The sequence below is a fragment of the Doryrhamphus excisus genome, chromosome 6 (genome assembly GCF_030265055.1).
Source record: "Doryrhamphus excisus isolate RoL2022-K1 chromosome 6, RoL_Dexc_1.0, whole genome shotgun sequence".
Classification (NCBI taxonomy): Eukaryota; Metazoa; Chordata; class Actinopteri; order Syngnathiformes; family Syngnathidae; genus Doryrhamphus; species Doryrhamphus excisus.
In genome coordinates, this window is record NC_080471.1 from 17,912,820 (window position 1) to 17,934,013 (window position 21,194).

At 42.6% G+C, this 21,194-nt stretch overlaps 1 protein-coding gene across 3 annotated transcripts; it reads left to right on the plus strand.

Annotated features, from left to right (window-relative positions):
• Positions 1-1,540: 1,540 nt before the first annotated feature.
• zmp:0000001167 (protein phosphatase 1 regulatory subunit 12A) lies at positions 1,541-20,656 on the plus strand. Of its 3 annotated transcripts, XM_058076001.1 has the most exons (25): positions 1,541-1,908; positions 7,231-7,361; positions 7,526-7,644; positions 8,266-8,422; positions 8,495-8,639; positions 8,722-8,796; positions 8,915-8,994; positions 11,369-11,574; positions 11,657-11,766; positions 11,832-12,026; positions 12,829-12,911; positions 12,992-13,081; positions 13,199-13,300; positions 14,258-14,338; positions 14,411-14,501; positions 14,587-14,709; positions 14,797-14,899; positions 14,967-15,070; positions 15,146-15,205; positions 15,291-15,313; positions 15,401-15,449; positions 15,529-15,633; positions 16,810-16,860; positions 17,682-17,732; positions 19,632-20,655. In XM_058076001.1, exons 1-25 carry the CDS (start codon positions 1,633-1,635, stop codon positions 19,716-19,718), a joined length of 2,697 nt encoding a protein of 898 aa, XP_057931984.1. In that variant the 5' UTR covers positions 1,541-1,632; the 3' UTR covers positions 19,719-20,655. The 3 variants fall into 3 exon arrangements, with proteins under 3 accessions (XP_057931984.1, XP_057931985.1, XP_057931986.1); XM_058076002.1 differs by lacking the exon at positions 17,682-17,732 and having other exon boundaries at positions 19,632-20,656; XM_058076003.1 differs by lacking the exon at positions 12,992-13,081 and having other exon boundaries at positions 19,632-20,656.
• The last annotated feature ends 538 nt before the right edge of the window (positions 20,657-21,194 follow it).

Here is a 21,194-nt window from a genome sequence, read left to right on the forward strand (position 1 = left end):
TGTGGCCTTAAACTCTTATGTTCTAATTGTCAAATGCATTTAATGTGTAATGAAATGGATACAGGGAATAACATTTTTTGTGACCAACAAATAAACTGGTGTTTAATACAAACTGTTATGGTGGCATTGCACTTTATCCAGATAAGCTGCAAGATATCAAACAAATGTTATATTTATTTTATATTTAGCGCAGCCCTACACGCTAAATATAGCGGCCATCTTGCTAAATTGTCAACACCGATGACCAGTTCGGGTAAAGTTGGTGTTCAGCCAAATGTAATACAAGTAAATAGAACCACTTGGTACTTAGGAGCGCAGACAAGTCAGAACATTTACGTGTGTTGATCTGACAAATATTAAGTCACTTTGATCAAATCTATAATTACTACAGCTTATACTCGGGGCAATAACTGCCGCAAGTGTACAACTGTGATGGTAAAAACAGCCACACATGACTCATTGATGCTGACATTGGGGGTGACGAGGTAGGTTGGATTACAAGGTTTAAAGTGTGCACTTAATGTGCAGTTCCAATGATACCTTGCACACTGCCATTTCCATATTACGTGTATTATCATTATAGCGGCAATTCCATAGTTCAGTCTGCTTCTTTTGTGACAGTTTTTCTCCAAATTAGAAATCTTGTCATGTTTTAATCTCGGTCACCCCTAGAATTATATATTAAACTATATAAACATAATACTTTAAGCACAAAATACGTATTAGAAAAGCACATTGATCAGCCATATCTGAGAAACTTCCACAAAGTGATTCTATCACTCGAACTAATCGTTATATAATTGACACCACATATGTATCTGTTGTGCTATCTTGCATGAGCAGTTAAACCATGAGTCACTGATAAGCTGAGGGAATCATGGTGACATTCTGGTGTCAGGCTGTTGTGTCAGGGAATGGACCCTGTAGTATACAACTGTTGTAAATGCAGCACACTCCTCTAAGTCACAATTCATTTATAGTGGCTTTATGATAGTGGCTTCTAGGAAGTGGCACCCCCTGACTGTGACCACAGAATTAGGGTCACCAGCATTAACTTTAGACAGAGATGTAGGATTTAATAGGTTGCAGTGTGTACATGGTGTAAGCCACACAAACACAATAATACTTTTATACATTTTTCATCATTTTCTTTCCCTATTTGAAAATGGTAACTTGGTAGGCTACATGATAAACACAGAAAGTGAACAAATAACCGTATCAATAGGGTAAGATTTACGTCATGACATTTTTTTGTGAGTTTGGAAGGCTTTGTCTTGCGCCTTGCGCGTTAACGTCTGGCGACTACGAGATAGTAACAATTTTATGGGACCTAACATGGTTTCACACACACACAACTGCCGTGGACTTATGTATCCAGTCATTCAGGCCAAGTTAAGGCACTCCCAAGTTAAAAAAAAAACAAAACAAAACAAAAAACATCATTTTCCGAGGGACATTAAATGCAGCACCAGAGCTGCCACTCAGCCAGACATTTGTCGTGAAGTTTCCTACTTTGTTTTTCAGCATCTGTCCACTAGGGGGCGCAGCCCGGGTGAGGCTCACAATCCAATCGTTCATCCACACTCGTCTCCCGCACCATGAACTGAATGTGTCCGGGACAGATCAGGGAAGATGGCGGCCACTGACCAGTCCCGGTCCGAAGCTGCCAAACAACGACGGCAGGATCAGCTCCAGCGATGGCTGGGCTCGGAGACCGACCGGACAGACCCGCAGGCTCGGCATACGGCGGACGGCTCGGGGTCTCGTCGGGCGAGGGTCCGTTTCGCTCAGGGAGCCGTGTTTATGGCCGCCTGCTCCGCCGGGGACCAGGAGGAGGTGGCGGCGCTTCTCCGGCAGGGAGCTGACATCAACCACGCCAACATTGACGGCTTGACAGCACTCCACCAGGTCGGAAGTCATTTTCTATATTATTCAACTTAAACCAATGTCACCGTTTGCGGCTCAAAAGAGTGCACAGCTGAGCTAATCTAAACATTTCCGTTAGCTTCTAGTGGCGCTTAAAGTTGGAGCACATCACTTTGTTCTCTTTGTGTTGTTGTTGTTTTTCTTATTTTTAAACAAGTCGTCATCAGCAGCACCATATGTGGCTTGTTTGGACACATTATTACACACTGTGTCGCTTAGTGTCACATTTGTTGCTAACAAGAGAGGATACTTTTTTGACATGACAAAAAGGTCTAACAATACATCCCCCATTATCCCAATTGACACAGCGAGCTCTTCTAGAACACATCCAATTATTCTGCTTAAACACACATACTTCTTTGTTGTTCTATTCTTGAGTCGGACTGGATATATTCACAGTTATATAAGCCTTAAGCAATGCATTAGTTCCCCTTCTACTACCGTGCATCATGTCGTAAACAGATCATTTGACTAATAAAGTTTGCACTGCTTGAGTTCAGCTTTTAAAATAGCTACTTAAGTATCTGCACACGCTAAAGCAGGGTTATTCAACCGGTGGCCCGTGGACAAAGTCTGGCCTGTGAATTGCATCAAACCCGGCTTCAGTTTAGTTCAAAAGGTGTGAGTGACACGAACAGATTTGTTTTAAACATAAGAATAAGAATGTGACAAACATTCTGCATCTTGGACCAGCATTTTTGCAGTAGGTGCTTAAAAATTGTATTATAAAAAAATGATATATAAAAATTATATATTTTTGGCCTGTGTTTTTGCAGTAGGGATTTCCAAACAGCAGAGAAAGCATGTCACATAGAGGATCCTTGGCTAGCATTTTTGCAGTTGGTTCTAAAAAAACAGCAGAGGAGTCATGTCATACAAAGTGGACTAGGATAGCGGAAGAGTTCTGCCATACAGATGCTGGGGTCCCCAAATACCGGTCCGTGGGTGGGGCTGAACCGGGCCGAGCAATGATTAAAAAAAAAAAAAAAACAACCCCCCCCCCTCCCCCAAATTTTTAAAATAGTTTTGTAAATAACTATGTATAATAATATGTAAATGCATATGAATTTTGGAACTACTTTCTTGGAAAAAATAATACACAGTTTAAAAGCCCATAGTTTTTGCATGTTTATGTCATTTCGTTTAGTTATGTTTCACACAGGGCCCCTTGGGCATCGCTGCGTGGAGTTTGCATGTTTTCCTCGTGTGTGTGTGGGCTTTCTCCGGGTACTCCGGCTTCATCCCACGTTCCGAAAACATTAATGTTAGGTTAATTGGTGACTCCAAATTGTCCATAGGTATAAATGTGAGTGTGAATGGTTGTCTGAATGTTGCCTATAATTGACTGACGACCACCCTGGGACATGACAGTCTTTAAATATATTTGACTAATAATAGGCTATAGTCAACCACCAAAACAGCGATAATTTATTTAAGACACGGGGAGCTCTGTTCAAACCGCGATGTAGCGAGGGACGACTGTACCCTTTACAAACAGCAGGTTCCTCCTGTCACATAGTAGATTTTGGATCTTGTCACATTGAAGATCTTAGACTAGGGTTTTTGCAGCACATCCTTAAGGACAGCAGTAGTGTGTGCCTGTTCTTGGATTAACACTTTGGTAGACTACAAAAAATGTATTAATATACAGGGTCAGGCAAAATGATCTGACATATTTGTATGTTAAATTAAAGGCAAATAAAGTAAAGAAACAAAAAAGTGTTTTTATTTTTGAAAAGTACATATAATGCCATTCTGTTTCATTATGTTTTAAAAATTAAATCAGTTCCGGTGGTGCAAGGTCAGCCGGTTGATTTTCGTTTCAATGCAGATCCAGTAGCTCTGATGTTGGTAACCCATAACAAGATGGTGTTTCCAGCTGGTACGGGATCATGTCTACCAAGATTGAAGTGGAAACGGAACGATGCTCACCAGTCCAATTCATGGCAGCAACTGAAAAAGAAACAAAAAGCAATAGCATTTTATCAAAAAATGTCTCTTTTGTGTTTCTTTACTTTATTTGACTTTTATTTAACCTACCAATGTGTCAGATCATTTTGCCTGACACTGTGTAAACGTAGTTATTCTGTTTTAGGTTAACACTGTAACTGTGACTTTATTCATAGGGGTGGGTGGAGGTTTGCTCCCAGGACAATTTAATAGAATATTTTCTGGCCTGCTTGCACACGGTGATGTCATGATCAGAGTTAAAAGTAGTGTTCCTGCCCCCCCTACCCAATATACTTGTATGGTGCAGCTGCTGTGTCCACTTTGTGTGCCAACAATTTTCTGCAAACGTGCTCTCTTTTGGTTGAGTCACTTACATCACCCAATGTGGTCCCCTCTTTTCACCATCCCTTTTCTCCTAGTGTTGCTCATCAGTTCCCGGGGCGACCGGAATTAAATATACTTCATACTTTCCGTCCTCTCCATTCAAAAAAAAAAAGCCTTATGTCTTCACCACCACCACAATTTCTCTCCTTTGCCACCCCTCCTCCAACCTCTCCCCCTCTTGCCAATTCCCCATGGAGGGGACTTTTGGGAGTTCAAGATGAGGAAATGGAAAACTTTTCTCAAACAGCAGGAGCTGCTGTTGTCAAAGGCGCGTTCCACAATGAGTCACTTGATGAGCGAGGGAAGGAGTCTGCTGGGAGGCTGTGTTGCCCTTCTTGTAGCATCCAGGGTGCCACAAGTACCCTCTGTTCATTCATCCAGCCTGTTACTCACCCACTCACTCACTCGGCTGCCTTTGGAGCTACCCCATATAGTTGTATAGCAAACCTTATTGGAAGTATAAATAAGGAAGGCAACTTTGTGAATAGTTGATTTCTAATCCTAAAAGCAAAGCTTCTTAGATGGCGTAAGATGGCTTGACGGACAAGATTGTGTGTGGCTCTAGACAAGCTGCGAAAGAGCAAGAGTGCAACAGCAGTTATTTTTTTTTAAGTTAATACACATGTTGGACTGTTTCCTTATTCCTTTGAGTGCTGACAACACATGGAGTTCACTAAAGTCAGCCTGTAAGCGGCTTAGCTGAGGCTGCAGGGAGTGTTGTCACACACAACACAGAACTGGTGACTGGTTACTAAGATGCATATAAATTTATAAAGCTAACAATTTTGAACCCAAATTGTATTAATCAGTCCTCATAAATTACCGTAATTTCCGGACTATAGAGCGAACCTGATTATAAGCCTCACCCACTACATTTTTAGAGGAAAACCGATTTTGTACTTACACAAGCCGCACCTGTATATAAGCCGCATGTGCCCACATTAAAACATGTAAACATATTTACAAAAAAAGATGGCTTTTATTACCTCTGAAAGCTTTTTTTCGTCTTTTTACATTGCTCCAGTTCTTCCCGCTGCCGTTTCCAGCGTCTCACCATCGATTCGTTTATGCCAAGTTTACGTGCAGCAGCTCTGTTTCCTTCTTTATCGGACAGCTCGATTGCTTGTAGATTGAAAGCTGCGTCATATGCCTTTCTTTTTGCATTTTCCATGATGAGGGTATGTTCACGCTAATTTAATTTAAGCACAAGACAAGAAGTTGCAGTCTTCCTCGACGCATATATTCCACCGATCTTAATCTTACCTTTTCTACTCGAGAGCCCCTGGCGGCCGTTAGAAAAATTACATAAATTGGCCGCATCACTGAATAAGCCGCAGGGTTGAAAGTTTGGGGGAAAAAAGTAGCGGTTTATAGTCCGGAATTCACGGTAATAAAGTGTATTTTAGTGGAATAACTCAGTGGAATTAAACTGTGCTGTGGGTTGTTCACTCATGCTATATGCCATCCTCTTCCTGCACAGCCATATGCTGATAGATTCATGTTAGTCTGTGCAAGCCACTAATGAGTGACAGCCATTAAAGAAAAACTGCTCTTTTATGACTTATGAAAGTATTTCGAATGTTGTATTCTCGTGTTAAACAATGCCAAAGTTTCAAATAATGAGGTATGCGCATTTGGAAGTGAGCCCTGAAGAAGTTAGGGATGCCCCAAAACGCTCAGATTTTAAAAGGCGTTGTAAAACTGCCCCATTTGTGATGTCACAGAGGGGCGGAGTTCCTTATATGGTTCATAGTCAGGAAGCATATGACCAATCACAGCGGAGTGGGGATTTACTGTTTTTTTTTAGAGGTGTCAAATTTGTGAAGTGAAACCTCTTCCTGCCTGGTTGGGGGCGAAAGACGGGGGAAACAGATAATCATGCATATGGCAATATATTGATTCATTTATTATGTGATTAATTAATTAATTTATCATCCCAGATCTAGTGCCTGTGTTTTAATCATGCAAGATGTTGTGACACCCCTACTGTTTTCTCATTGTTGCTGAGTATAACGTATAATGGAAAAATTAGGTACGCCTCTAAAATATAATGCATTCCAGTTCTACACCACACCAGCATTTTCTTATGCAGTTGGTATACTGGACCTTGCTGTTGTGGCTGGCGTGAGTATAGTGTTATGTGAAACGGTTAAGTTGTGTAAACAGCATTTCTAAAGATGGTGCAATGTACGTGGTGTCCCACAAAACATTGACACCATTTCAATTATGAACGTCTGAGTAACTGCATGCCCTAAACAAACACAATTAAATAGGATTCATGTTGAAAAATAAAATGTTTATTTATCAAGCTTTCAACAACATATTCAAATGACTACAGCTTTTATAACCAATTTCACAAAGCTATGCAAATGTTCAAGAAAGGCAAAAATGCCTTCTAATTGCTAATGAATGGAATTCTTCACCACAAAAAAAGTAAAACATTAAACTTAATTTATCACCCTGGACTTGTTGGATGGCTTCACGAGCGGTTAGCGTGTCCATAGGTATGAATGTGAGTGTGAATGGTTGTTTGTCTATATGTGCCCTGTGATTGGCTGGCGACCAGTCCAGGGTGTACCCCGCCTCTTGCCCGAAGACAGCTGGGATAGGCTCCAGCACCCCCTGCGACGCTCGTGAGGATAAGCATGAATAATTTGTTTGACCAAGTTTTAATTAGCTTTGAACATGTACAAAGTATGTACAAAGTACAAACGGATAAACATATACATAAATGAATCTCTAGTAGTCTGCCGCTCCATCCCGAAAAAGTGCTATATACGTTTTATACAGTTTTTTTTGCAGAAGTAGACACAACAAGTTGATGCAGAACTGTTTCTGCTCCTGTTTTTAAAATATCTGTAAATGTTGCCCTTAAACAACAAACCTAAACAAAGTAGGCCTCTTGACTAAACAACACCCATAGGATTCTTCATAACAAATGCATTGTGTGGTTGCGGTGTCCTCCGGCAGGCCTGCATTGACGAGAATGCTGAGATGGTGCAGTTTCTGGTAGAGAGCGGGAGCAACGTCAACATGGGCGACAATGAGGGCTGGAACCCCCTGCATGCGGCGGCATCCTGCGGCTTCATCCAGATTGCAAAGTGAGTTTTGGGTCACCGCCCCACACACACACATATTTCTTCTCTAATTGTTGGACTGTAGGACTTCCTTGTAATTCATTGCATAAATTGCCTCCCAGCAATTAATTCTTATGTATGTTACGCATTGCTGACTGTATGCATGTTTTTTGGGGTTATTTTTTAAGGTACTTGATAGAACACGGTGCTCACGTTGGGGCGGTGAACAGCGAAGGGGACCTTCCTCTGGATGTGGCCACAGAGGACGCTATGGAAAGACTGCTCAAGGGCGAAATTAAAAAGCAAGGTGATTAATATGTGACATGAGTCCATTAATTTATAATGATCTGACAGTAAAAGTATACATTCACAAAAAGTCAAGAGAATAATGCATTACATTCTTTGTCCACACACCAGTGCTGAATGTTTGTTGACACAGACTTGTGAAATGTGACAATGTGATGTTTTCTCTCCGTTGGGTATAGACCTTTTAGGTTGAAAAGTAGTGCTTTCTACCATTTTAAAATAAAGTATTGTCTCAGGCCAGTCTGGAAGGATAGCGTCCACAAGCAACCTTACTATTTCAGTAAGACTACGGCTTGGTTGTCACAGAATTTAATAGGAGCTTAATGGTCAAGGATGTGGACCAGAAATAAGTAATTCATTCATTTATGGGAGTGCGTACGTGAGAAAAAGAATGTGCATCATTAATAATATTCTTGGGTACTACTATATGTCACTGTTGACTGCACTCAGCAACACTCAACAAATACAAAATTCCACCAACCCACATAAGGTTTCTATCATAGTTGCATCAACACATTTAACAGTGTTTGTACCTGTTTGTGGTTAATAACATCATTTATTTTCAAGAGCAGTATTTGTCTTGTCATATTCATTTACATATGTGCTCATGTTCACATTTCAGGAATCAATGTAGACCAGGCCCGAAAGGAGGAGGAGAGGATCATGCTCCAGGACGCCATGGCAGTGCTTGAAGCTGGCGGCACTCTGACGCCTCACCCGAACACCAAGGCAACAGCTCTGCACGTGGCGGCCGCCAAAGGATACATTGAAGTTCTAAAGTGAGAATCAGATTGCGCAGGTCAAACCGATCCATTTATTCTGAACTCCTCGACTGTATATTTTATCTTTAGGGTGCTATTACAATGCGGGGTGGATGTGGACAGTCGGGACGTGGATGGGTGGACGCCTCTGCATGCCGGGGCTCACTGGGGGCAGGAGGAGGTGTGCACGCTGCTTATGGACCACATGTGTGACATGACTGCCATCAACAATGTGGTGAGCTGGAGGCTGACAGTGTTTCTTTGGCATATTGTTTGTGACCGTGTGAAGCCCTTGCATAATGTGAATGTCCTTGTAGGGCCAAACACCTTTAGATGTTGCAGACGAGAACCTAGTGGACATGCTGGAGGAGCTGCAGAAGAAGCAGAATGCTGTGAGTGTGCCCCCCTGCACCGGTTACACAACTCTTGTTCAGTCTGATTGCCTGACATGACTGATAGTACGGGAGCCTTGAATGTTCTGTGTTTATGTGTGTTTGTATTCCTCTTCAGTTACGTACCGAGAAAGAAAAACAGACTCCTGTCATCGAAACCAGCCTGCAAATCTCTACGGTACCAGTTCGCACACGAAGGTCAGTGCCAATTGTCTATTGGCTTGTCGGTGACTTGCATTTGTGTGGGCATAAACCTGAAGCAGGAGTGGCCCAACTTTTCCCACTGAGGATCACATACTAAAAATGAAAAGATGCAAGGGCCACTTTGATATTTTTTGTAAACCAACACATGTAGATATGCTAAGAAGTTAGAGAGATTTAACCCTTTATAGGGTAAGTAACCATATATGGGAACTTGTTCATAGTTTAAAAACAGGGTTTCCCCATGTCTCAGCAAGGCAACAGAGTCATGTGACTTTCTCATGCCAATCAGCCAAGATCAGACAATGTCACACGAAGTGACATCATGGGCTGTGATCAATCAGGAGTGAGCCAGAGATATCAAACTTGCAAAATTGCAATTTTTTTGCAATAAAAACTAACCATGATATGTTGATCACAGTCACTCTAACTACAGTACCTCTATTGATGTCACCTTGTGCAGTTTGACCTGTCCCTTTTCCATACCCTAAATGGGCAAGGAACCGTATATGGTAACTTCTTTGATCATGATTTGCACCCAAAACCTGAAACTTTTTTAGTTTTTCAAGTAAAAAGAGAAAAAATGTCTTCTTATAGCCCCCAATAACACTCAAGGATTGAAGTATTTCAGTGAGTGCCCTATAAAGGGTTAAAGGAAAAAAAAACAGCACCTCAGCTTTGCTTTCTTTTTGCCCATTTTTCTTAATTTCCAAGCTGGAGCCTATTCCAGCTGTTTTCGGACTGGTCGCCATATAGACTTTTGGAATGTGGGAGAAAACCACACGCGTTTTGTAGTTAAATATTTTTAGAACGTGACAAATGGCCCCCGGGACGTGCTTTAGACAGCTCTGACCTTCCGTGAACCCAAGTAATCGTTCTCTTTGTGTTAGTGTACTCACAGAACAATATTAGGTGGACCTGCACAATAAATAAAAATCCAGTGTAATACCTCATACCAATGCGGAGATAATAACACTTAATTAATTTATTTGAACAGTATGTTTTTTAATTTGCTTGTAATTTGCAGTGACAGTTGTAGCTAATATTTTGCCCTACCCAAAAAGTAACCATTATTTGATGCATTATGTCAGTTCTTCTTCTTCGTTGGAAATAACATTAATAAAAAAAAATAACTCTTTGTCAATCAAGAACTAGGCATTGTGATCTAATCTGACTGTACCTAATGAAATGTTCGTTAGTGTACAGTGATAAATATGATTCATTTCAGTGAGAAAATTGTATCATTATCATAAGTTATTATGCAATTCTAAACTGTTTCACCTACTGACCTTTGAAAAGCATTGAATAAAAATATGCTGACTGTAGGTTTGACAATGCTCTCCCATGATGGTGTTGTTTGGTTGAGTCAGGTCGGATCTTGTGAACAGGTTGAACTCGCTTTGTTGTCATGGCCTTTTGATGTGTGTAGCAGCAAGTTACTGAAAAGAAAATACACAAAGGCATTACCCCACGCATTGGGCAGTTTATCAGGAACATTTGAACACGTGAATTCAAATACAAGAATTGTATCAAAATGTCTTTTTTTTAAAGTATATTCCAAATACAATCACATTGTGTGACATCTCATGATTAGCAAAGTGAATAAATGCAATATTTGAGTGCAAAAGTTGCTTACTTACAGTTCAGGTGACCTAAATTTGTGTGAAAAGTGAATAACAAGATAACAATTTAGCCCATATTGAGGTTAGGGGCCTGTATTTGCCGATATTGATACAATGCAGATTCCAAAGCTCTGTTTGTTGTAGTATGCAACCGCAACAAAAGAATATCAGTGAATGTAGCACACAAGCGCTCAGCCTGACAGTTGGACAATACAGAACTCTTGACATCCTATATAACTTCTGGATTGCTACATAACACGTTATAATTATTGCATAGGTTTGTAGATCAAGAAAAACCTTCCCTCCACTCTTAATTGTTATCATTGGTCCCTTGGTGGACACGTAGAACTGCGAATTGTACTATACGATGTACTGTATGAATGTCAAATGTTGATGAACGTAATTGTAATTGTTGATTTTTATATGAGGCTATAATAAATTCCTCTTAGGCATTCCTCATAGGTAATTGAATGTAAACGACGTTCATATTTTCTCAAAAAAGATATAGAAAATAAGTCAAAAAATATATATAAGTGAAATATAAGTCTCAAAAAAGTGTCTTTGTAATAGCATTGTTTTTGACAATAGCTCTTGGATTGGATTTTAGTGTACTTTATGTTTGACATCCCAGTTTCACACTCCCACTAATGTGTTGATTGGCAAGAGATCCTCATTATTGGCTACACATGGCACTGATCAGCTCACTCCATGTCACCTGTGTCTCCACCCTACCTGGCCCTGCCCCTTAGGACCTCCATCTCGCGTATGAGCAGTAGGGACAAAATCTGCCTCCATGAGCGGGAGAAGCACCCTCCTCCCGCCCTGCAGAGCAGCCCGGCCGAAGACGAGGAGGACGAAGGCCAGACTGCACGGAGTCAGTCTCAAAGTCAGCCCAAAGCCTCGAGCAGCTCCAGCTCGGAGGAGGAGAGCGAATCGGAGAGTGATGCTGAATCTGGTGAGAGAGGGAGACGTGTTTATGACTTGATGATATCTTGATATTTAAATATTTATAATCCCTGACTTTTGCATGGCTGCAGAGAAAGCAAAGAACCGAGAGATGATCAACAACTTGAACAACAAACGCAACACCAGCAGCCTTCTCCCTACCTCCATGCCAGCAAGCACTCCTGCAAGCCAAGTTAAAAAGGTAATATCAGACTGTCTTTGCTGCATCATAAAACAACAATTATTCTATATTGTTCTGGTCAACAGGAACCAAGCAAACCCCCAGTGACAGAGGCACCAGGCTCCTGGAGGACATCACTGAGGAAGGCAGGCAGCTCTGTCACTCTGGGCTCAGCGGGACTGGCTGACTCCAGCCCAGACCAGAGCAAGCCCGCACAGTCAGGCCTGGGGATGACCCGCTCTGCCTCTAGTCCTCGTCTCAGCTCTGAAGCCGACCCCAAGGTACTTAACACTTGCACTTGCATAATTACCGTAATTTCTGGTGTATAAGATGCTACTTTTTTCTCCCACTTTGAACCCTGTGACTTATACTTCAACTTCAAAGTGTGTGACAAAGGAATTATGAGGCTGTTCAATTCCACCACTGAATATGAGGAAGATGAAGACCGTTGTAGGAGACAGGTTTTAATTCGGTGCATGGGTGTATAGGGCGTGGTCACGTGGGCACAGGTGGGTGTGTGCGCTTACGCACACGGAAGCCATAAATGGCACGAACTTGCTTGTACAGGAGGAAGGAGAGAGAGAGAGGAAAGGCTGGAAGCCATATTTTTTATTGACGTTTTTGGCACACGTTGTAGTACACAGTCTACCTCTGTTTGTTCACGTTCCTTATACTGCTGCACGCCGTCTTCCATTTCACTGGGAAGTGTCTGCTATCCCAGTATGGTCTGATCATTATCGAAACTCATCACAATAAATCTGCACCACACCAAGTCCTGTATAGTGTCTCTGTTTAAGGGTGTCATCCCGATGGAGCACCCATGCCGAGCCTAGGAAGGAAGCTACAACAAGTAGGCTACTGCTTAACCAATCATATTACATATACTGTTTGGGGGTGTATTTAATTCATTTTAAATTATTTAAATCCATATTCTGTGTACTACATATCCCATGTTGCAACTTGGACACCTGCACCTTTTTTATAGACTGGTGTGGCCTGCATTTGTGCAAATCTTTATGGCTTATATATATTCCGGAATGTACGGTAAATGAAATGACAATGGTCTTAACCCTTCATTGACAGGAACCAAGACTTGCTCGGGTTCCTCCTATTCCCACTAGGAGACTCTTCAGTATTCCAGACAGCAACCCTGACAACTCAAACAGGTGGGCTTCTGCTCTCGTACTTCCTGCGCCACTGACTAACCTGCTTTTCTCACCGCACTCCTTCTCACATTGTCTGTCAGCTGGCTTAGTCGTAGCTCGTCTTACACGCGCCGCCTTCACAGCCAACCAGGGAATGACTTCACTAGCTCCAATCCGTCTTTTCCTCACAGGTCAGTCACGGCACAGTCATGCCCACCCTGCATTTTTGTTTGTGCTTGTTTTTTAGCTGTGCATTTGTACCTCCTGTTTAACAAGGTGTTACAGTACATCTCGCTTTGTATCGTCAGCTCTTCTTACGGAAAGAGACCGGATGCCACCAACATCAACTCGGGTAGCACAGGAACAAGCTCATCTGGACTCAGTCGCCTAAACACTGCCTTGGCAGAGAGGTGTGTAATTATTTTGACTGCATGAACACATTTTTAATTAGTCATGTCTCTGTGAAAATTATGACATTGCAGTCCAAAAGTATTTTACTGTGGGTGTTTTGCGGAGTCATAACGTCTATTCACTAAGGACCGCACATGAGCGAGGAAAAATGTTAGCCTAGTAGTAGTGCTAGTGGTGGGCTGATCGATCCAAACATATCAATATTGGCACTTGTTCGTGTTATCATGTTGCCATGCATCCCAGTTCTTGAATCAGGATCTGTTTCGGAATGTCACAGTACATATTAGAATTCACGTTGCTCTACACTGCCAGCAACACTCATGCAACCCCAGACCATAACACCACCACCATACTATACTATGGTACTATACTAATAGGTTATCACATGGTTTGTCTGGTATCAGGCCAGGTATCATGCCCCTTCGGTCTCGGGCTGATACTGGCACGATCACTGCCCTGGGCTTTGACACAGTATCATTTCGGCCTTTTCCCGTATCCTTCATGGGCGGTTTCTAGGTTACAGGGCCAATTAATACTGTAGTATGTGATAAAGGGTTCGATTCCACCCTCGGCCATCTCTGTGTGGAGTTAGCATGTTCTCTCCGTGCATGCGTGGGTTTTCTCCGAGTACTCCGGTTTCCTCCCACATTCCAAAAACATGCTAGGTTAATTGGTGACTCCAAATTGTCCATAGGTATGAATGTGAGTGTGAATGGTTGTTTGTCTATATGTGCCCTGTGATTGGCTGGCGACCAGTCCAGGGTGTACCCCGCCTCTCGCCCGAAGACAGCTGGGATAGGCTCCAGCACCCCCTGCGACCCTCGTGAGGAAAAGCGGTAGAAAATGAATGAATGAATGTCCCTTGATGAAAATGCTTGCTGAAATGTGACTGCTGAGACACTGTAGTTGAACTATGTTGCTCCTTAATGTGATGACCTTCTATCTTTCTCCTGAAGACTTCCTCAGGAACAAACAGATCCGTCCCCATCTGTTACCAGCACAACTCCTCCTGAATCGGAGGCCAAGCAGAGGCGCAAGTGAGTCACTGTCAAAACGATGGCTGCTTCTTGTGTTGCATTGTATCTTAAGCTGTGATTTGGTACATTTAGGTCCTACTTGACACCTGTTCGAGATGAAGAGGCAGAGGCACAGAGGAAAGCTCGCTCGCGGCATGCCCGGCAGTCTCGACGCTCCACTCAGGTACATTACAGCCCAGACGGTCAACTCTAGAAGTGACAAAAGATCCAGTTATGGAGTCTGTTGCATATCTCGCTTTAATTTGAAGGGGGTGACGCTGACAGATCTGCAGGAAGCTGAGAAGACCATGAAGCTTGACAACAAAGGGAGAGAAAAGAAGGAAGAAGACGAGAAGGAGAAAGAATCAAAGTCTAAAAAGGGAGAGGAAGGGGTGAGGTCTTCGGTTCCAGATGTAGGCTTCTGCTTTTTCATGTAACGTGACAAGACCTCACTTTGCTACCGGAACTTGGGTCTGCAGGAAGTGAGCTGGAGGTCTCGAATAGCCAGCCTGCAGAAGTCTGACCTGCTGGGTCTCACACAGCCCGCTGGCACCCCGCGGCCTCAGACCACCGATAGGAGAGGTAGACCTCATCAGTTGTCTTGTTGTTGAAGTACTCTTTGAAACTACAGCGTCTGGCTTCCTTCCAGTAACTGAGGTCAGCGTCGGGGAGAACGAGACTGAACGATGGGCCCAGGAGCGAAGGGAGAGAAGACAAGCCCGAGCCAGAAGGAAGGCTCAGAGGAGCGGGGAGGTATGCTAACCTTAGACTTAGAAAAGCTACAGCAGCTTTAAAGGGTTTTATTGAAAAACACCATGTCATCTTCAGCCTGATGACAACGATCCCAGCGGAGAGGAAGAGTTCTCGAGCAGCCGGCTGGATCCACAGGTGCATGGGCTTTATTTGTGCTCTCAACGGACCTGTAACCAAAGCTACTGCTCATAACTTGTCCGCTTGTCTCCTCTGTTTACAGTCAGACCAGCACTCGGGTTCCAGGTATGACTCATACTTTTGACATGTTTCCTCCTCCTGTCAGCGCTACAATAGATGTGTCTCTGACTTCCACTCTCCTCATCCACTTAGGCCCAGTGCACCCTGTAATGAGGGAGGGGAAAGCAAGGATTTCAAAAAGGTAGCAGACTGCACTGACGTTGTTTCTCTACTTGATCTTCTTGTTTTGAAATAATGTACCTTCAATGCTCATGTTCTAGCTCTTTGAGGAGGTGACAAGAGAAAACAGCCAGCTTCAGTCTCAGCTGCAGGACACACAGAGGATTGTCAGTAAGACCAGGCTGGACCTAGAAAAGGCCACCCAGGTGACGACACACACATGGGAAATTCACTAAAGGCGCAAATACGTCACCGGTCATCAATTTTCTTCCACCATGGTTCATAATAGGAAAATAAATGACGCAGCTCTGATGCAAGATCTCATGTCACAAGATTTCGCGTGATTAAAATGTGACAAGAGCTTAAACAAAATCTCTCTCTAACATAATCACACGGTAAAAGAAAATTTACTCTATCATTTTGCCGGGCTCCATATATTGCCATGCACATACGTGTCTGTTTTCCTCATATCTCGTACCAAACAGGCAGGAAGAGGGTTCACTCTGTGCATTGGTAGTTAGCACAACGGTGTTCCATAGAACAGCGTCGAACAGAGACTTATTGTCAGTCACATAGTCGCTATTTTTTCCAGCTTCGGGAGGCGCAATGTAAGGTAACGGTAAAGTTAGGAGGGGGAGTGGGGGGGTGGGGGTGCTTGCAAAACCAAAGGCCACAGCGTATTTCTTGGCAAAATTGGTTTATCAGTGGTCTCTCTTCCTTTGTGCCATGAACTGTTTATATTCAGTAACATGATTGTGTTGAAAAATGCTGTGTAACATTTTTCAACATGTGTAACACTTTTTCTGCAGTGTTTGCACTTTTACACTACTTTTTGGTTGATGTCATCCCCTTCAGAGCCAAATGTGTTCAAACAACTGACACAGAATTCCTTTTGGGAACAAGCCGCTCGCTTTGTACTATCGACTCCATAGACTTTACGAATGTGACTCTGTTTGATTCTTATTTCAAGTTTCTGCGTAGTGTAGCAGTCTGTGGATGGGATTGTGTAAGGCGTTTACTACTTTTGGCAGTCTGTATACTCTGGCAGACCTGATACTTTGCGTCCCCTGGCGGCTTGTCATGTAACTACAACTAAAAAAAAGCTACAGGGCAGTTTTCCGTTGATCGGTGTACGGTGTTCATATTGCGTTATAGTATTAGCGATTTATTTAATCACAGAAAATGTTGACAATAATAGTGTTTAGCGTTAATTAATGGGACAAACATTTCAAAATGTGTCATTGAATTGAATTTGAAGTAACCTTTTTAAATTGGGACTAAGTCTATTTCAACCTATAAGTTGAATGTTTGGCCAACCAGTGGCCCATGGGCTGGACTTTGGATACCCCTGACTTATACTGTGACATTGTTGTGTTCCACAGAGACAGGAGCGCTTCACTGACTGTTCAGCCATGCTGGACCTCGAGCGAAAGGTATAGAAACCTCCCATTTAGTTCTCACCTGTTTTGGGTTTGGGCTTCTCGCAGCCACACTACCGCCACATCCCTCCTCACTGTTTACTTGCTTCAACCTCCTTTTAAAGGGATAGTTGTGATTTTTTTCTTTTTTGACATGAAGTTTTATGACTTCTCCAACAGTGTAGTGCATAAACGGTGACTTTTAACCCCTCTTTGTCCCAACAGCAGACAGATTTCTGGTTGTTTTTTTGTGTTGAGGAAAGTAGTTCCGGCTAGTTGGTGGGGTTATTTTAGTGAAGCGTTTTGCTTTTCAAAACAATATGCGTTCAAAAGAGTAATACATTTGCATCAAACTAAAACGGTTTTCCACAAAGCATTCAGACCTCACAATGGATCAGCATCTAAGAGTCTAGTTTGGAGTTGTTGTTTTTTCCCCTCCCCTCTCCTAGTATTGTCTCCCCCCCCCCCCCCCCCCTCATGCAAATTTCCCCACTGAGGGACGAATAAAGGCATATCATTCATTCATTTTCTTTCTGGGATCAATTGAGAGGTCTGCATTTTTTATGGAAAACTGTTTTGAGAAGCAAAACGCTTTACAAAAGTGACCCAACCAACTAGCCGGAACTACTTTCCTTAACATTCAAAACCGACTAACTCTGCTCAAGAGACCAAGTGGTGGAAAAGTTTCTGTTTATACACTACACTGCTGATGGGGGTGTCATATGACTTCATGTCGCCAAAATCTGAACTATCCCTTTTAAACTACGTCACTTCACTTCCCCTGCTCCCCACTTCACATCATCACCACCCCCACCTTCCTGTTCCTCTAATGCTAGGACCGAAGGATGCTGGAACGGCGTATGGCGGAGCTGGAGGAGGAGCTGAAGGTGAGAACTGATGGTCCTTTTGTGGCACACTTTGCATGCTGCTGCTTGATTAGCTTTGCTTTAGCGTGTGAAGTTCAGCAGCACAGTGTTGGGCATGATTTTGACATGCTTTGATAATAGAGTGTTTTTTTTTTTTTGGGTATGGTACTTTGAAAGCGCCTAAACATGCACATGTATTGATTTTGCAGACAGACATTTTCCATCATGACAACCACACACACATATGATCCAAATACAAGAGCTGTTGCAGAGGCTGCAAAATGTATTCCAAGTCCTTAACGGATGTTAAATACATTAGTGAACACGTTGTTGGTATCTTTGATAACCATTAAATTAGCGTAGTTCATAGACTCTGTCTTACTTATTTCACACTGGCCCATGGCCACAACTCATGTCCAAGTTTTCCATCTCTGTAAACTTGATTTCCAGCAACATTCCAGCGCACGTTTTCCTGGTCAAAGGTTGAAATGTTCCAGTTTTCTGGAATGCATCACTAATCCAATCATCCAACAAAACCCAAGACTTAAATTAAATACCCAAAGGAACATAAACTTTATTCAAATACAGTGGAACCTTGGTTAGCATCGATTCTTCACAGAAGGTCAAACTATGAAACGGAATTGAACAATATTTTTTCCTTTAGAAATGTGTAAAAAAAAGCGCAATAAGTCCTCCATAAAGGGAGCCTTTGTATTGAGTTGTGGACTCCTATAGAGCAGCTACACACAATAACCCACACAGAAAGCTTATTCTGCCCCTATTCCAGCTTTATTTCCTTGGATTTGTACTTCCTGCCAAAATGGTCTGTTTTAATTTATTCCACCTGTGGCCGGCCTCCGGGCATGCCCACTCCGCTGTGATTGGTCACACGCCCCAAAGTGCTTCCTGACTACAAACAAACCGTGACAACCTCACCTGCACGAGGAAGAGCACTCATTGTGGGACACACTTTTAGTGGTGCTGTTGGTGCGATGGAGCTCAGAAACCCGACGTGAGTGTGCCGCGTGGATGCACAGCGTGTCTGAAAGTAATGCACCTTTCCTGGCGAGAGCGCGATATGTTATGTTCGTGTTCACACAAACAGTGTGAAATGGCGTTGACAGATCAAAATATTTTTCTTATTGCTGGGAATCACCAAATACAATAACTTCTGGCTGAACTTCTTTGGTAAACTGAGTAGCAGAGCTTGGGGAAGGGCAGAGAGCTTATATATATAAGGAAGTCCGCTTTTTGAAACCTAGCGTTTTTAGCCACCCCAAACTTCTTTCAGGTCTCACTTCCAAATAGGCAAACCTCATTATCTGAAACTTTGGCATCATTTAACACAAGAATACAACATTCTAATTACCTTTATAGGTCAGAAAAGTGGAAAAAACATAATAAGGCCCCTTTAAAGACTTAGTTACGACTTGCAAAACATTGACTGACGAGACACTGATGCTTTGGTGGGAATCACCAAATACAATAACTTCTGGCTGAGCTTGTTTGGTAAACTGAGTAGCAGAGCTTGGGGGAGGGTCGAGAGCTTATATATAAGGAAGTCCGCCCCTTTGTGATGTCACAATGTTATGTTTGTGATGTTATCTTTTATTTTTTTTATCTTTTTGAAACCTAGCGTTTTTAGCCACCCCAAACTTCTTTCAGGGCTCACTTCCAAATAGGCAAACCTCATTATCTGAAACTTTGGCATCATTTAACACAATAATACAACATTCTAACTACCTTTTTTATAGGTCAGAAGTGGAAAAAGCATAATAAGTCCCCTTTAAAGACGTAGTTACAACTTGCAAAAGATTGACTTTCTCCCATCTCTGATGAAAAACTGACAAGACACTGAAGCTTTGGTTAAAGAAATGAACTATTTTCAATATTTTAATAAATGTAATGTTTCACCACCAGGTTCTGGTTGACCTGAGAGCAGACAACCAGCGTCTTAAAGATGAGAATGGAGCACTGATCCGTGTCATCAGCAAACTCTCCAAGTAGATCCAGAGGGACCGAGATACAAAAAGCAGGGACGCCCTCCTCCTCTTCATCCATTCTTCCATACACACATTCCTCCAAATGCCAAAGAGCAAGAGGAGGAGGGGGCAGCTGAACCTCCTGCTTCCATGAGCACTACAGCCTGACTTGGATTGTGACGCCGCTCAAAAAGCTGGAGTGGCTTTTGTGTTGCCTTGTTTGTCATAGGAAGTATTTTTGGTGACGGCCCGGTCCCACACAAGTCAAAGTGCCCACATGTACCACAACTGTGCATCAGGGGGAGGGGAATGCACACTCTTTGTAAGTCCTTAATCTGCCACTCGGTATTTATTTTTGTGAACACATTTGCATCACATATTCACAAGTTTGTCACAATGGCCGGCCATCCTGAACTTGTCATCAAGCAGGAACGGGGTTTTTTTTTGGTTTTGTTTCCACATGCAAGTGTTTGAACCCACCTACCTCTCCACCTATGCACCCCTTTTTTTACTCCTACATATGTTTTATTTTTGTGACCACACATACACTCCATAACATTAAAAACAAAATAAATGAAAAGACCACGGGTGCAGGTCAAGGCACTTTATTCTCTGCAAAGCAATTAAAAGTATGCAAAAAGAGCCTGATCACAACTTTCTTCCTGCTGCTCGTCTGAAAGCAAGTAGCGGGAGAAGCTAAAGGTCAAGGTCATGCACAATTTTTAAAAGATGCTGTCCAGTTGAAGTCTATTAAGCTATGAATTTTTTATCATTGATTAAAAAAAATAGAAATGTCATAGTTTTTCAATGTAAATTCCTCTCTTGCAAGAGAGCATGGCTATGTATATTGTGTACAAATATTTGTCTAATACCCTTTTTTTGAAGTTAATGTAGCCTGCCTTCACTTCTTCCTTTTCTAATATATTAAATGGATGTCTGCACCCTAAATTACAAGTTTGTAGTGCCTTGTTTGGATTGGGTGTATTGTTAGGACTCTTCTGAACTCTGGAAGTCAATCTCAGTAATTTGTGGTTGTTTACTGCGGCCTCAACTACGCTACTTTTGTTTCCGTGCTTCTTCATTCTTGTTCTACTCTTTTGAGTAGACTTCCATCATTTGGGAAGAAAAAACGCACACAGGCATGCTTTTAAAATGTGCGGTCTTTAGTGCTTGATATGTGCTGGATGACTACACAAGGTGTCTTACGCTTAAGTGCATGAAGATCCATCTGTTTGTCTCGTCTGCGTTGAGCCCCATGAGCCGCTCTCCTGCAGGGGAGACAACAAGCTGAGCGCCTAATAAGGAAGGCCAGGCCGGCCAAGGCGCTTTCTCTGTAAATATCCCTAAGGTCTGAGAAAGGGAGGAAGAGGGAAGTGGATGGCTCGCAGCCTTATATGGACAAAGCATTGCTTTTCCCAGGGTTTGCGGCTCTGACCTCCTTTTGGCTTGATGCCAGATGCTACACAAACAGCTTCCCGGCGCCACCAAGAGGTGCAACTCC